We start from the raw sequence: 17,219 nt of genomic DNA on the forward strand, positions 1-17,219 counted from the left end.
CCGCTGGGGCGCAGCTTGATACAACCGCAGAGGTCGAACCCTGAACAGTTGGGGCAAGTATGGACATAACATTCAAGCTTGATACAGCACTGAATTTGGATTGTAATTAAATATTTGACACAGCATAGGTTTCTGACACAGAATGAATGTGGTCTAAGAACTAAAAAATTTTTAATTTACCTATTCAAACCATATCATTATTATTTGCTTTTATATATAAATCAGAAATAACCAATTTAAAACGGAAAATTTTAAAGAAAAAAAATGAAAAAAAAATCCCCCCCCCTAAATTGTTTGAACCCCCTTATGATTCATCACCCCCAAACTCAATCCCAGCCTTCCCTTTGTGGTATGGTACCTTGCAGTACAATTTCAGAGAGATCCATACACTTGAACACAAGTTATTGTCTGGAAACTAGAAAAATGCTTGTTTTTTGGCCCCAAATTCCTAACCTTTTAGGGCAATTACCCCCAAACTCAAACCCAGCTTTCCCTTTGTGATATGGAACCTTGCAGTACAATTTCATAAAGATCCATACACTTACACACAAGTTATTGTCCTGTAACTAGAAAAATGCTTGTTTTTTTTGCCCTTTTATGGCCCCTAATTCTTAAAATTTTGAGGCAATTACCCCAAAAATCAATCCCAGCCTTCCCTTTGTGGTATGGTACCTTGCAGTACAATTTCAGAGAGATCCATACACTTGAACACAAGTTATTGTCTGGAAACTAGAAAAATGCTTATTTTTGGCCCATTTTTGGCCCTTATTCATAAACTTTTTGAGATTACCCCAAACTCAATTCCAGCTTTTCCTTTGTGATATGGAACCTTGTAGTACAATTTCATAAAGATCCATACACTTACACACAAGTTATTGTTATGAAACTAGAAAAATGCTTGTTTTTTTCCCCCTTTTGGCCCCTAATTCCTAAAATTTGGAGGAAATTACCCCCAAAATCAATCCCAGCATTCCCTTTGTGATATGGAACCTTGTGATACAATGTCAGAGAGATCCATACACTTACACACAAGTTATTGTCATGAAACTAGAAAAATGCTTGTTTTTTGCCCCTTTTTGGCCCCTAATTCCTAAAATTTGGAGGAAATTACCCCCAAAATCAATCCCAGCATTCCCTTTGTGATATGGAACCTTGTGGTACAATGTCAGAGAGATCCATACACTTACAAACAAGTTATGTCTGGAAGTTACAAAAATGTTTATTTTTGGTCCCTTTTTGGCCCCTAATTCCTTAACTGTTGGTACCATAACCCCCAAAATCAATCCCCACCTTCCTTTTGTGGTATTGAACCTTATGGTAAAATTTCATAGAGATCCATTCACTTAAACTAAAGTTAGAGTGCGAAAACTAATGTGTCTTCGGACGACGACGACGACGCCAACGTCATATAATAATAATAATAATAAATTCTTGATTTAAATATTTAAAGAGGGTAACTCAATTAGAAGTAGTCTAATTTTCATTGAGGCCCTCAAACAAAATACATGTATACAGTTAACATTCATACATTCGATTCATACATTAAAATACAATATATATTACTAGTATATACACAATTCAATCATTCAAACATACAAATGGCAATAAATGGCAATAATTGGTAAAGTTTTGATTAAATTTTCTTATTCTTACAATAAAAGAAAGAAAACAAATTATTCGACTTGCATAGAATTTTCAAGAAAATGATTATAACAATGTTTCTTAAACAATTCCACATTTCGACAATTTTTTATTTTTGAGTGGTAAATTATTCCATACCTTTGTTGCAGAATAATGAAAAGATTTTTTATAAAAATTTGTGTTTGGTCTTGGAACAAATAGATCATTATTAGAGACAGATCATAAGTTGTGGTGTTGCACATCATTAATATTTAGCATTGTTAAGTAATCAGGTGTTAGTCCATTTACAACTTTAGACATTAGAATTGATTGTTGGTATTTTATTCTTTTTGTAAAAGATAGCCATTTTAAAGATGAAAACATAAAATTAGATGGAACAGAAATATCGCATTCAAGTATAATTCTTGCTACTCTTTTTTGAAGTTTTATGATTCTATATGAATCTTTTTGTAATAAATTTCCCCAAACTGAACTACAATAGTCTATATATGGTAGAATATATGCATTATAAAATAGTTGTCTTGTGTGTATAGGCAAATATACTTTAATTTTAAACAAAAGTGATATTTTATCAACATGATCCTCCCAGCTTAAATTTTCATCAATGTCAATTCCAAGTAATTTGAAAGAATGGACATTTTCAATACATGTTTCATTGACGGTAATACATAATTCTGATAGTTGTGTAAGTTTTTGTTTTGAACCCAATTTCATACACTTTGTTTTTTGTGCATTAATTTTCATACTGTTATTGTTACACCAAGATTGTATAGCATTTAAATCATTTTGCAATATGCTGTTTATTTTTTCTATGTTTTTATTATGAAAATGCAATGTTGAATCATCAGCATATAAATCCATTTCGGAATGTTAAACATGAAGTGGTAAATCATTTATATAAATTAAAAATAACAGAGGACCTAAAATAGAACCTTGAGGCACTCCATATTTTACAAACGATTTATCAGATTTAATGTTAGCGTATTGAACTTCTTGTTGTCTCTCAGACAAATATGATTTTATCCAATCTATGGAATGTTCTCCGATATGATAAAATTTTAACTTTTCTAAAAGTATGGCATGGTTAATAAGGTCAAAAGCCTTACTAAAATCTAAAAACACAGTACCAACTATTTCTCCATTGTCTAAATATTTTAACCATTCATCAATTAGTTTAGTCAGCGCTGTTTGACATGAATGACCTTGCCTGAAACTTACTGAGCGATATGTAACATTTTTTATTATTTAAGAATGCATATAACTGTGTACATACATGTCTCTCAAAAACTTTAGATATGGTATTTAAAATAGAAATTGGACGATAATTGGAGGGAATATCTGTTGGTCCTCCTTTATGTATAGCAGTTACTCTTGCAAGTTTAAATTTTTGCGGAAAACGATTCGACGTTATACTTTTGTTTATTAGAAAAGTTAGTGATGGCGATATTATCTCTGCACATAGCTTTAAAAGTTTTGGACCAATTCCATCTAAACCTGCGGATATATTAATATTAAGGTGTTTTAGTTGTGAACACACCTCTCCAACAGAAATGACTTTTAATTTAAAAATTTCAGTTTCCTTTAATTTTGTACTAGTAAAAGTTTGTAGCTTAGAAAAATCCATATCTGAAGTATTATTTCCAATAAGTTTTTCAGCTACGGAAGAAAAATGAACATTTAGTGTATTAACAATATCTTTGGGGTTATAAACAGTTTGATTTTCATACTGCATTTTAGGTGGAAGAATATTATCCATTTTTGGATTTAACTCTTTAATGTGATTCCAAAGTTCTTTACTATTTTTGGAACTAGATATAGCGTTCTGATAATATTCCTTTTTTGCATTAAATATTAACGATGTTGTTTTATTACGCCACTTTTTAAAGTTTACCCAATCTTTTTTTGAATGATACATATTTCTGTATTGAATGGAATTTTTAATTTCTTCATTGAACCATTCGGCTTGTTTAAATGTTTTTACTCTTTTAGTTTTTATTGGTGCGTGCTTGTTAATAACTTGATTAAAAAGTTCATACCATTTGTCGACAGAAATATCAATATCTTCTTCCATTTCAACAATATGAAAAGGGGTTTGATGTAAGTCTGCACAAAAGGCATCCTCATTAAAGTTTTTGAAATACCTATACTTTATTTCGATATGATTTTCTTTCTTTACCTTTATATTGATTTTTCTATTTAAGCATACAGGGTAGTGGTCACTTAAAGCATATGAAGGAACATGACAATGAGCAATATTTTCAGGATTAGTAGTGTAAATATGATCAATAAGAGTTTCTGATTTGTCACAAATATGTGTTGCAGTGCAAATTTGTTGTTGAAGATTAAAATGGTTTATGAAATTCATCCATTTTTTATTTTCAAAATTTATCAAGTCAATATTAAAGTCCCCCATTAAAATGATCTCTTTGTTTTCTGAAAGAGCTGCGTTAAATTCCTCCTAAAAAAGATCTATCCAGGACTGAAGGGAATTTGGTGGTCTATAAACAGTACAAATGAAGATAGGTTTAGATTTTGGAAATTCTACCTCTAACCATAAAGTTTCTAATGTGTTTATTGATAAATCAGATCTATTTTTAACTGCAATAGATTCTTTGACATAAACCAAAAGACCACCACCATCCTTACTCTGGCGATCTTTTCTGAATATTTTGTATCCTGGCACTTTACATTGTTCATTGTCAATATCAGGTTTTAAGAATGTTTCAACTAATCCAAATAAATCTAAATATTTGTTGTTTATAGTAATTATATTCTTTAACTCGTCAAATTTAGATAAAATATGTCTAACATTAAGGCATACAGCATTGAAACCTTTACATTTTAGATTAAGACAGGTTTTTTTATAATGTTTGTTTCTATCACTTTTAGGTTTTGAGCTAAAGCTATTAGTGCAAATACCGTTTTCTGATGTATGACAATTTTCCCTGGAATTTTTGTTTTTAAAAATCTCAGCTTCAGACATAGAGTTTTGAGTACATATACATTTTGATGTATTGCAATTTGGACATAAATAGAGAAGTATATCAAAATTGTTATGAAGAAGTAATGATTTACTATGATTTGAGAATTTGTCTACAAATTGAAATACATCAGTTTTATCCTAAAATGTGTGACAGTCTTTATAATGATGACCATAAAAGCCACAATTAAAGCAGATACCATTGAATGTATTTACAATGCTTTGTCTTTTACCATGCTGTTCATTATTTTCATTATTGGACTGAGAACTATTTGTGCGGATGAAGATGTTTACAACCCTGTTAATGTTTCTAAGTAGCTGAATTGTACCCTGATTAGTAAGGTGTATGCCGTCACGGTGATAGTAAGTAGACACAAGATCGCCGCCTCTGGAAACAAATGCATCCGTTTGTTTGATGATTTTAAAGTTAAGTTCTGTTGAAATCCCATGTAAGATAGTATTATAAACATCTGTATTTACGTTCCGTCTTGGACAAATTTCTGATATGACAATATCAATGTTTGAGTTTATAGATCTGACAGTTTTTATCATAAACTCGTAGTTCTCTTTGAAGGCTTCTGGTTGTGTTCTGGACGAGGCATCATTTCCACCAACAACTAAAATTATACTTGTATAATGTTGAATATTAGACTTTCTAATTTTTTCTGTTAAAATTGGGACTGTTGCTCCTCTATTTGTTCGTATGTCAACATCTTTTCCAATTTTGCTGGCATCAATCCCTTTAATAATTGAACTTCCTATTATTAAAGTTTTATCTTTCCGATCGTATGGGAATGTTCGAAAGGTTTTTCTTTTTGTTTGAGATTGATCTAATGCCTTTGATGTACTGGCTGTGTTGCTGTTGTTAATAATATTAACATTACGATATTCTATATTTTCATTTGATTTTTCCATCTCAAGAGTTACGTGTTTGGCGATGCACTGACTACGGCTTGGTATATTTTTTACTCTATCAGAGAGGCTTTGTATTTTATTGTGAACTTGACTAAAATTTTTGTCTTGCTCAATTTTTACAAGCTTGACACTGTTTTCAATTTCACGCAAATGTTCTGTCTGGTGTTCGTCATTTGTACACATTTGTTTAGAAAAAGCAGTTATCCTATCGTTAACTTGGCTGAGTTTATTTTGAAAATCTTGTTTATCTTCGATGCGTTGTTCATCTATTGATTTAATGAGTTCAAATAAACTGTCAGTGTTATCTAATAATTGATGTAAAAGTGATTTTACAGAATTTTCATCTTGTGTGATATTTTCACGTGCTTGTAATAATTCATTAATATTCTGTAATGGTTGCGGTCGTATAAAAATAAGAAAATGCATTATAAAAAATTTGCCAAGAATCTATAGCATCTTAAACAAAGGATATCCAACCAATTGCATACTGTAAATTTCTTGTTGGTATACAAATAATGAATTTACCCACAATTCCTCAGATTCTGCAAATTTGAATTTAACCAATTAAAAAGACAGAAATTTAAGTCAATTTAATTTCTAATGACTTGCTTCTTTCAATTAAAATCATGACCTACCAAAACTAAATAAAGAGCATGATACGCCTGTAGCATCATATCAGAAATTTATAAAAAACTAAAGGGAGGTTGTTTTATTAGATATAATAAACCATTCACCAAAGTTTCATGAAAACTGCTTAAAGCACTTTTGATTAATTGTCTGAAAACTGGAAAATCACCCCTTTTTATTTATGATTAAAATCCCATAACTCGGAAATGTAAAATCTAAAATTTATAAAAATCGAAAGGGAGCTCACGTCAATAGATATAAACAATTCACCAAAGTTGCATGCAAATTGGTTAAAGCATTTTTGAGTTATTGTCCGACATGTTGACGAAGGACGGAAGGACAACAGTATACCATAATATGTCCTGTAAACGGGCATATAAAAACTAGAGGCTCTAAAGAGCCTGTGTCACTCACCTGCATCTTCAACAATAGCCACTTTTTAGTAAAAATCATCATTAAAGGGAAATAACTCTATTTAGAGATAACTGACAATCTCAGTCATGTTGACATATTTGTAGATCTTATCCTGCTGATAATTTTCCTTTTTAAAGTTTCTATTTATCTATTATAGTTTTCACGATTACATGCAAAAAATGCAAAAAAATGTTAAAAATTATCATCAAAGGGCAATAACTCAAATAATGAGTCAACTGCAGACTTCTGCCATTTTGGATTATTTGTGGATCTTGTCTTGCTGATCATTTTTGCTATTTAAAGTTTCTTTTTATCTTTTACTGTTTTCAAGATATTAGGCTAAAATGGGAAAAATTATCATTAAAGGGCAATAACAAGTCGACTTAAGATTTCGGCCATTAGGCTTATTTGTAGATCTTGTCTTGCTGATCATTTTTGCAAATTACAATTTCTATTTATCTAATATAGTTTTTAAGATATTAGGCTAAAACGCAAAAAAAATCTCATTATAGGGCAATAATTCTAATAAGGAGTCGACTGAAGATTTCAGCCATGTAGACTTATTTGTAGATCTTGTCTTGCTGATCATTTTTGCTATTTAAAGTTTCTGTCAATCTATAATAATTTTCGAGATAATAGGCAAAAATGTTTAAAAATGGTAAAATTCATCTTTTAAGGGCAATAACTCTTAAGAGCTCAACATTCTGATCATTTTTGCTCCCTGTCAGATTTTCTCTATTTATATGGAAGTTTTCAAAATAATAGGCAAAACTTGCATTTTACCCTTATGTTCAATTTTTAGCCATGATGGCCATCTTGGTTGGCTGGCGGGGTCATCGGACACAATACCTCAATAATGATTGTGGCCAAGTTTGGTTAAATTTGGCTCTGTAGTTTCAGAGGAGAAAATTTTTGTAAAAGTTTTGCTGATCATTTTTGCTTAATTATTAAAATTCTATCTATCTATTATAATTTTTAAGGTATAAGGCAGAAATGCAAAAAATTGTTAAAAAAAGTCATCCAAGGGTAATAACTCTAATAAAAAGTCAACTGACGATTTCGACCATGCATTATTCTTATTCATAGATCTTGACTTGCTTATCTTTTTTGCATATTAAAGTTTCTCTCCATCTATTATAGTTTTCAAGATAAAAGGCAAAAATGAAAAAAAAATGGTAAAATTTGTCATTTAAGGGCAATAACTCCTATAAGAAGTCGCCTGATAGTATTGACGTCAATGAAGAACAGGTAGAGCACAGCATTTTTAACATTTTTTGCTCCCTGTTAGATATTCTCTATTTATAATGATTTTCAAAATAATAGACAATACTTGCATTTTACCCCTATGTTCTATTTTAAGAAATGTCAACCAAAAAAAGATATTTTGTAAATTTAGAAATAAATTTAAGTGTTTATTATTGTGATTCACTCATTACTATTAATGCAACTGCACAAAATTTTGTGAAGGAAAATAACTACATGTACTGAAATTATGAATGCTGGTTTTTATTATTGCACACCTGATACTGTTGCATTCTTCGCATTAATAAAAACAGTTTGTGAATAAAATGCTCCGCTGGGCGCAGCTTGATACGATGGCAGAGGTCGAACCCTGAACAGTTGGGGCAAGTATGGACACAATATTCAAGCTTGATACAGCACTTAATTTGGATTGTGATTAAATATTTGACACAGCATAGGTTTCTGACACAGAATGAATGTGGTTAAAGAACTTAAAATTTTTTAATTTACCTTTTCAAACCATATCATTATTATTTGCTTTTATATATAAATCAGAAATAACCAATTTAAAATGGAAAATTTTAAAGACAAAAAAAAATCCCTCCCCCAAATTTTTTGAAACCCCTTATGATTCATCACCCCCAAACTCAATCCCAGCCTTCCCTTTGTGGTATGGTACCTTGTAGTACAATTTCAGAGAGATCCATACACATGAACACAAGTTATTGTCTGGAAACTACAAAAATGCTTGTTTTTAGGCCCCTTTTTGGCTCCAAATTCCCAAACGTTTAGGGCAATTACCCCCAAACTCAAACCTTGTAGTACAATTTCATAAAGATCCATACACTTACACACAAGTTATATCTGGAAGTTACAAAAATGCTTATTTTTGGCCCCTAATTCCTTAACTGTTGGTACCATAACCCCCAAAATCAATCCCCACCTTTCTTTTGTGGTATTGAACCTTATGGTAAAATTTCATAGAGATCCATTCACTTAAACTAAAGTTAGAGTGTGAAAACCAATGTGTCTCCGGACGACGACGACGACGCCAACGTCATACCAATATAAGACTGCAAAATTTTTTTGTGGTCATATAAAAATTAGTAATGAAAGATTAAAAGGCTAGATATCATAGATCAGCAAGAAACTAACATCTAGAAAACTACACTCAATTGCTCCTCAGCTGACCCAAAGCAGAGTGTCACAATGAACTTCATTTTGATTAGTGAGTCAACAATCATGACTATATATCATAACATAAAATACCTTTTGTTAGTTGAGCACCACTACAAGTTTATAGGGATTATCACATTTTAATTGTTGTGTACTGGCTTTTATAATAGTTATTTCAACCAAACAACTAAGTGCTATTGAGTGTATTTACTTGATGCTTCCCCAGATTGCTGATACTGATTTTTTTCTGAAACTTATTTCAAATTACTGCAGCTTTTCACCACCAAAAGAGTTCAAAAGAAGACTATTCACAATGCCCAGGTCATACCTCAACCACAAAGTTAGCCTTGGAGCATGATACATACTTGTGGTGTTGTAACAAGAATAGCTCCATCTGGATTATAAGCCTTCAGGTTATCAATAACTGACAGATGTTCATCAGATGATCCTGGTGGTGTGTCAATGATAAGGTAGTCAATATCTCTCCATACAACATCACTCAGAAATTGCTTTATCATTGCTAAAACAAATCCAAAATAGCACCAAAACATGAAAAATAGATAGGAAATATTATAAAAGTAATATTTATAGTCTGGTAGCCAAATTATAGTCATTAGGTCATTCCTTATTTCTTTTGAATTATTTCACATTTTTGTCATCTCATGGCCTTTTATAGCTTACTATACAGTATCGGTTTTTTTCATTGTTAAAGGAAGAATGGTAGCTTTTCACATCCCTGTTCTTTAGTTTTAGTGGAAATTTGTCTCATTGGCAATCATACCACATCACCTTGGTTTTATATTATGTGCTAAGGTGGCCTAAGAAGTCAACAATCAATCTATTATTTGGTTAATTTTCTAAGAATCTAAACAAGCTCAAGGTCTAGTTGTCAATATTTCAACATTTATGAATGGTACAATGTATAGACAGATCGTAGAAAAACCAACATTATGAATATAAGTACAATCCATTCAAAGCAAATTAAATATTATAATACAATTTATTCTCTTATAAGTACTGTAGATTCAGAAATTAATGCGATGTTTTTATTATTGCGAAAAATGCGACAGGGTTATAATCGCAATAATTTAAACTTGCATTTTGAAATTTTTTATATGAAATAAACAGGATTTTTCTCAATATCACAAAAATTAAAATCGCATTTTAGTCTAAAATGACAAAATCGCAATAATAAATGCACGCAATAATTTCTGAATTTACAGTATGAAGGAACATACTTTTTTTAATATGTTTTGTATGTTTTTTTAGTTTCTTCTTTATACCATCAGAACGTACAAAATAACAATGTTTTCTCTAGTTTAATATGATCTACCGGTATAAGGTTTAATCAATATATTTGAAAATTCTAGAGAATTAAAGACAGGTCAATTTCAAATAAAATTTGGCAGGAAAGTAATGTGTGTTGAGTTTTTATAGAGAAATAAATGGAGAATTGAATGACAAAATGCCAAAAAAAATAGGAATGAAACAATAAGAATTATCAAAAACATTTTGTAAGATGTATCCTTGAACATATTTGGAATGCTTACCAAAGTTTTGAATTCATTTCCTCTGAGATTCCTAAGGTCAGGGGATACATTGGAAGTAATTGCTCCTTCATTGTGAACAAGAGGCTCCCAAGAGCCTGAATTGCACACCTTGTAAAAAATACGCCATTTTGATATTTATGTTTTCCCTTATTGCAATCAGTTATGTTTGCTTATTCATAGATCTTATTTAGTGGCATTCATGTGGGTCTTGTATTGATTGATCATCATAGTTTTGACAAAAATTCAAAAAATTGAATGAAAATCATCATTCAAGGGAAATAACTTCTATAACATGTATAAGGATTATCTTATCTGACCATTGTCAGTTGACATTTTGACCATGATGACTGATTTGTAGATCTTATTGTACTGAACATTTTTTACTTTTGACTGTTTGTCTTTTTTCTATTATAGTTTGTGCAAAAACTGCAAAAATAGAAAAAAAATCATCTGTCAAGGACAATTAATCTTCTCAGAGAACAATTGATAGTTTTAAACATGTTGTTGATTTTTAGTTCTGATTTTGATGAACATTTTTGTCATATATTGTTGCTCTCTATCTATCTTTGTTTCTGCAAAAAATGCATAAAATGGGTAAAAATGGTCATTCAGAGGCCACAACTCCTAAAAGAAGTCAGTTGACAATTTTGCCCCTCTTGACTTATTTGTAGATCTGATAGTGCTTAACATCTTTACTATTCAAAAATTTTGTCTATCTTTGATGGTTTTTGCAAAACTGAAAAAATGGGAAAGAAATATCTTTCAAGGGCAATAACTCCTACCGTATATGTGGTAAATTGCCAATTTTGGCACAGTTCACTAATTTGTAGATTTTATTTTGCTTAACACTTGTATTTACAATTTCTCTCTAGGAAATTAACTCCTATTGACAATTTTTCCATTTTGGCAGAGTTTACTCATTTGTAGATCATATTTTACCTTTGAAAAAAAGACAAAAAGGGTAAAAATCTTTGTTTAAAGACAATAACTTCCACTAGGGGTCATTTAATGATTTCTGCCAAGTTTTCACTTATTTGTAGATCTTATTGTTTTAGTCATTTTTAATGTTAAAATTTCTCTGTATCTTTTATAGTATCTGTAAAAATTGCAAAAAATGACATTCAGGGGCAATAGCTCGAAAATTGGGATGTTTGATTTTTCTGCAAATTACACAGATGATAGACCTTGACCTGCTGTTCATTATTATCCATGTCAGATTTACTGTTTTAAATTTTGAGATATAAGCCAATAATAATTGCTTCACTGAGCGCAGCTAGATACGACCGCAGAGGTCCACCCTGAACAGTTGGGGCAAAAATGGACACAATATACAAGCTTGATTCAGGTCTGAATTTGGATTGTAATTAAATATTTGACATATTATAGGTTTCTGAATAAATGTAGTCAAAGAACTTGAAATTGGTTATATGAATTGAATTTATACTCAATTAAAGATTTCTTGCTGTTGTGTAATACTTAGTAAATCTGTTGTCAGACTATAAACAAATAAAGTTCAATTAATTCTCAATGTCAAATTAGAAATTTATGAAAATAAAAAGGGAGCTTACATCAATAGATATAAACAATTCACCAAAGTTTCATGAGAATTGGTGACAGCATTTTTGAGTTATTGTCCGAAAACTGGAAAATCACCCCTTTTTTTAATGAATAAAACCCCATAACTCAGAAATGTAAAATGTAAAATTTATAAAATTCTAAAGGGAGCTTACATCAATACATACAAACAATTCACCAAAGTTTCATGAGAATTGCTGAAAGCATTTTTGAGTTTTTGTCCGAAAACTGGAAAATCCCCCCTTTTTTTATGAATAAAACCCTGTAACTCGGAATCGTAAAATCTAAAATTTACAAAAATTGAAAGGGAGCTCACGTCAATAGATATAAACAATTCACCAAAGTTACATGCAAATTGGTTAAAGCATTTTTGAGTTAATGTCCGACATTTTGACGACGGACAGACGGACAGAGGTATACCATAATACGTCCCGTAAACGCCATATAAAAAACTGCATTTCACCCCTATGTTCTATTTTTAGCAACAGGGGCCATGTTTGTTGACAGATCAAATCCCTAAATACATTTTTTTAAAACTTAATACACTAAGGAACATTCAGGTAAAGTTCGATAACATTTGGCCCAGCAGTTTTAGAGGAGAAGATTTTTTCAAAAGTTTTTGACAATGGACAGACAGACTGACTGATGATGTGATGGCAAAAGCTAACATGGCCCTTCAGGCCAGGAGAGCTAAATCAATAGATAACAAGAAATGATTGTAACAGGATGCTGTTACGAAGTCTCCCAAACGAAGCTCCCATAATTCGTAATTCCCAGGGTCGCCTGACATTGGGCAACATCCAGTGAAAATTGGTTTGGTCCAGTAAAGTTATATGCATTAGTGATGCCTGGGGACTAACCTTGTATATCATTCAAATCATCTTGGCATGACAAACCAGAATATATATGGTTTAGGGGTGGGGATCTCGACCATTTACAAGATACTAGAACATTGGGGGTGGGGAGGAACCCCTGGGGACTGGCCCTATACGTCATTCAAATGTTCATTACATGACGAACAGGAATATATATGGTTTAGGGGTGGGGATCTCAACCATTTACAAGATATTAGAACTTTCTCAAATGACAGGGGGTCGGGATGACCCCTGGGGACTAACCCTGTATATCATTCAAACCATCTTAGCATGACAAACCAGAATATATATGGTTTAGGGGTGGGGATCTTGACCACTTACAAGATATTTGAACTTTCTTAAATGGCAGGGGGTGGGGGTGACCCCTGGGGACTAACCCTGTATAACATTTGATGTGCTTTATTATGACAAACCAGAATATATATGGTTTAGGGGTGGGGATCTCGACCATTTACAAGATATTAGAACTTTCTCAAATGGCAGGGGGTCGGGATGACCCCTGGGGACTAACCCTGTATATCATTCAAACCATCTTCCCATGACAAACCAGAATATATATGGTTTAGGGGTGGGGATCTTGACCACTTACAAGATATTAGAACTTTCTTAAATGGCAGGGGGTGGGGTGACCCCTGGGGACTAACCCTGTATAACATTTGATGTGCTTTATCATGACAAACCAGAATATATATGGTTTAGGGGTGGGGATCTCGACCATTTACAAGATATTAGAACTTTCTCAGATGGCAGGGGGTCGGGATGACCCCTGGGGACTAACCCTGTATATCATTCAAACCATCCTAGCATGACAAACCAGAATATATATGGTTTAGGGGGGGGGGATCTTGACCACTTAGAAGATATTAGAACTTTCTTAAATGGCAGGGGGTGGGGGTGACCCCTGGGAACTAACCCTGTATTACATTTGATGTGCTTTATCATGACAAACCAGAATATATATGGTTTAGGGGTGGGGATCTCGACCATTTACAAGATATTAGAACTTTCTCAAATGGCAGGGGGTCGGGATGACCCCTGGGGACTAACCCTGTATATCATTCAAACCATCTTAGCATGACAAACCAGAATATATATGGTTTAGGGGAGGGGATCTTGACCACTTAGAAAGATATTAGAACTTTCTTAAATGGCAGGGGGTGGGGGTGACCCCTGGGGACTAACCCTGTATTACATTTGATGTGCTTTATCATGACAAACCAGAATATATATGGTTTAGGGGTGGGGATCTTGACCACTTAGAAGATATTAGAACTTTCTTAAATGGCAGGGGGTGGGGGTGACCCCTGGGGACTAACCCTGTATAACATTTGATGTGCTTTATCATGACAAACCAGAATATATATGGTTTAGGGGTGGGGATCTCGACCATTTACAAGATATTAGAACTTTCTCAAATGGCAGGGGGTAGGGATGACCCCTGGGGACTAACCCTGTATATCATTCAAACCATCTTAGCATGACAAACCAGAATATATATGGTTTAGGGGTGGGGATCTTGACCACTTAGAAGATATTAGAACTTTCTTAAATGGCAGGGGGTGGGGGTGACCCCTGGGGACTAACCCTGTATTTCATTTAATGGGCTTTATCATTTAGAACATTTTCAATTAAAAAGATTGTGTCTATCACAAACGGTTTTCAATTTATAATCATTTGAAAATTTTAAAAAATAAAATCCCATAGGGTTCTATAGTAAAACCCTCTTTTCTTTTTGCCCCTCAAAGTACCCCTTTATAAACCCCATTGCACAAACAAAACCCTGATTGCACCACTAGACATGTTAGTCTAACATATTGTGAAACCCTAAGTTAATCTGACAAGCGGTTTTGGAGAACAGGTGCGGACAAGTTCAAATTTAAAAGCGGCGGAAGAAGAAGAAGAAGAAGAAGAAGAAGAAGAAGAAGAAGAAGAAGAAGAAGAAGAAGAAGAAGAAGAAGAACTGAGCAAAAACAATAAGTCTTCCCAAACTTCGTTTGGGAGACTTAATTAAAGAATAGCGTCCCAATGCCCCCTGCTAAAGCACATATTTTATCAGTCCACAGGCAATCAATAGCTCAAATACTTTTTTTTTTTGTATACATTTTTTAATATAAAACATCTTATGCCAAAAAAAATATATGCTTGTCTCCTGCCTCCAAATTGAGAAAAAAGGGTAGGTAGTTAGGGAATACATTTTATTTTTTTTTCAATTCATTTTATTTTTTTAACTGAGATACAGGTAAATTTAAGAACAGAGGATACTCAAAACCAAATAAGCATTACTAAAGTTTTTAGGAGAGAAGAAAGCTAGATACATAATTTTTATTTGGTAATTGTCTGATTAATTGTTGGTTGCTTGTCCAGTGCCAAGTTTGTCGGATTGACATTTTGTTTGTATTTGGAGGAGACAATATGAACCTGAAAAGATGATGTATTGTGACAACTTTTCCCAAATGCACAGAAAATAAAATGCTCCGCAGGGCGCAGCTTGATACGACCGCAGATGTCGAACCCTGAACAGTTGGGGCAAGTATGGACACAACATTCAAGCTTGATACAGCTCTGATTTTGGATTGTATTTAAATATTTGACACAGCATAGGTTTCTGACACAGAATGAATGTGGTCTAAGAACTTAAAAAATTTTAAATTGGACATTCACCTATTATGGTCCAATATCCAAAATCTAAATACATGGTTAGATTTAGCATATCAAAGAACCCCAAGCATTCAATTTTTGTTGAAATCAAACAAAGTTTAATTTTGGACCCCGATTTGGACCAACTTGAAAACTGGGCCCATAATCAAAAATCTAAATACATGTTTAGATTCAGCATATCAAAGAACCCTAAAAATTCAATATTTGTTAAAATCAAACTAAGTTTAATTTTGGACCCTTTGGACGTTTATGTAGACCAATTTGAAAACGGAACCAAAAATTTAGAATCTAAATACACGGTTAGATTCGGCATATCAAAGAACCCCAATAATTCAATTTTTGATGAAATCAAACAAAGTTAAATTTTGGTCCTTTGGACCTCAATGTGGACCAATTTAAAAATGGGGCCTAAAATCCAAAAACTTAATACACGGTTAGATTCAGCATATTAAAGAACTCCAAGAATTCAAGAATAAAACCCCATTGAAATTGATCAAGAAATAAGCAATTTATAGGAAGTATCTTCTTTTGCACAATACTGTGCAATTGAATATTTCTTGCTATTGCGCAATACTGTACAATTGACAATTTCTTGCTATTGCGCAATATTGTGCTATTGGATATTTCTTGCTATTGCGCAATACTGTGCAATTGAAGATTTCTTGCTATTGCGCAATACTGTGCAATTGAAGATTTCTTGCTATTGTGCAATACTGTGCAATTGAAAATTTCTTGCTATTGTACAATACTTATTATATAATAATTTACACATCCTGTTTGGTGTGTATCTCCTACCATATCATTATTATTTGCTTTTAAATATAAATAATCAGAAATAACCAACTTAAAATGGAAAATTTTAAAAGAAAAAAAAAGGAAAAAAAGAAAAAAAAAGAAAAAAAAAAAAAAATCCCCCCCCCCCCCCCAAATTTTTTGAACCCCCTTATGATTCATCACCCCCAAACTCAATCCCAGCCTTTCCTTTGTGGTATGGTACCTTGCAGTACAATTTCAGAGAGATCCATACACTTGAACACAAGTTATTATCTGGAAACTAGAAAAATGCTTATTTTGGCCCCCAATTCCTAAACGTTTCAGGCAATTACCCCCAAACTCAATTCCAGCTTTCCCTTTGTGATATGGAACCTTGTAGTACAATTTCAGAAAATATCCAAACACTTACACACAAGTTATTGTCATGAAACTAGAAAAATGCTTGTTTTTTGCCCCTTTTTTTGGCCCTAATTCCTAAAACTTTGAGGCAATTACCCCCAAAATCAATTACAGCCTTCCCTTTGTGGTATGGAACCTTGTGGTACAATGTCAGAGAGATCCATACACTTACACACAAGTTATTGTCTGGAAGTTACAAAAATGCTTATTTTTGGCCCCTTTTTGGCCCCTAATTCCTTAACTGTTGGTACTATAACCCCCAAAATCAATCCCAACCTTCCTTTCGTGGTATTGAACCTTATGGTAAAATTTCATGGAGATCCATTCACTTAAACTAAAGTTAGAGTGCGAAAACCAATGTGTCTTCGGACGACGCCGCCAACGTCATACCAA

At 32.7% G+C, this 17,219-nt stretch overlaps 1 protein-coding gene across 3 annotated transcripts in view; it reads right to left on the minus strand.

Annotated features, from left to right (window-relative positions):
* Positions 1-17,219, minus strand: part of LOC127709730 (cytosolic Fe-S cluster assembly factor NUBP2 homolog) — a 53,598-nt gene that overhangs the window by 7,681 nt on the left and 28,698 nt on the right. For all 3 annotated transcript variants that reach the window (XM_052215397.1, XM_052215396.1, XM_052215398.1), the window contains exon 5: positions 9,361-9,515. In XM_052215397.1, coding sequence (XP_052071357.1) covers positions 9,361-9,515 — 155 coding nt within the window. The remainder of the gene's footprint in view (positions 1-9,360; positions 9,516-17,219) is intronic.

Source organism: Mytilus californianus, unplaced genomic scaffold (assembly GCF_021869535.1).
Source record: "Mytilus californianus isolate M0D057914Y unplaced genomic scaffold, xbMytCali1.0.p SCAF_7, whole genome shotgun sequence".
Taxonomy (NCBI): domain Eukaryota; kingdom Metazoa; phylum Mollusca; class Bivalvia; order Mytilida; family Mytilidae; genus Mytilus; species Mytilus californianus.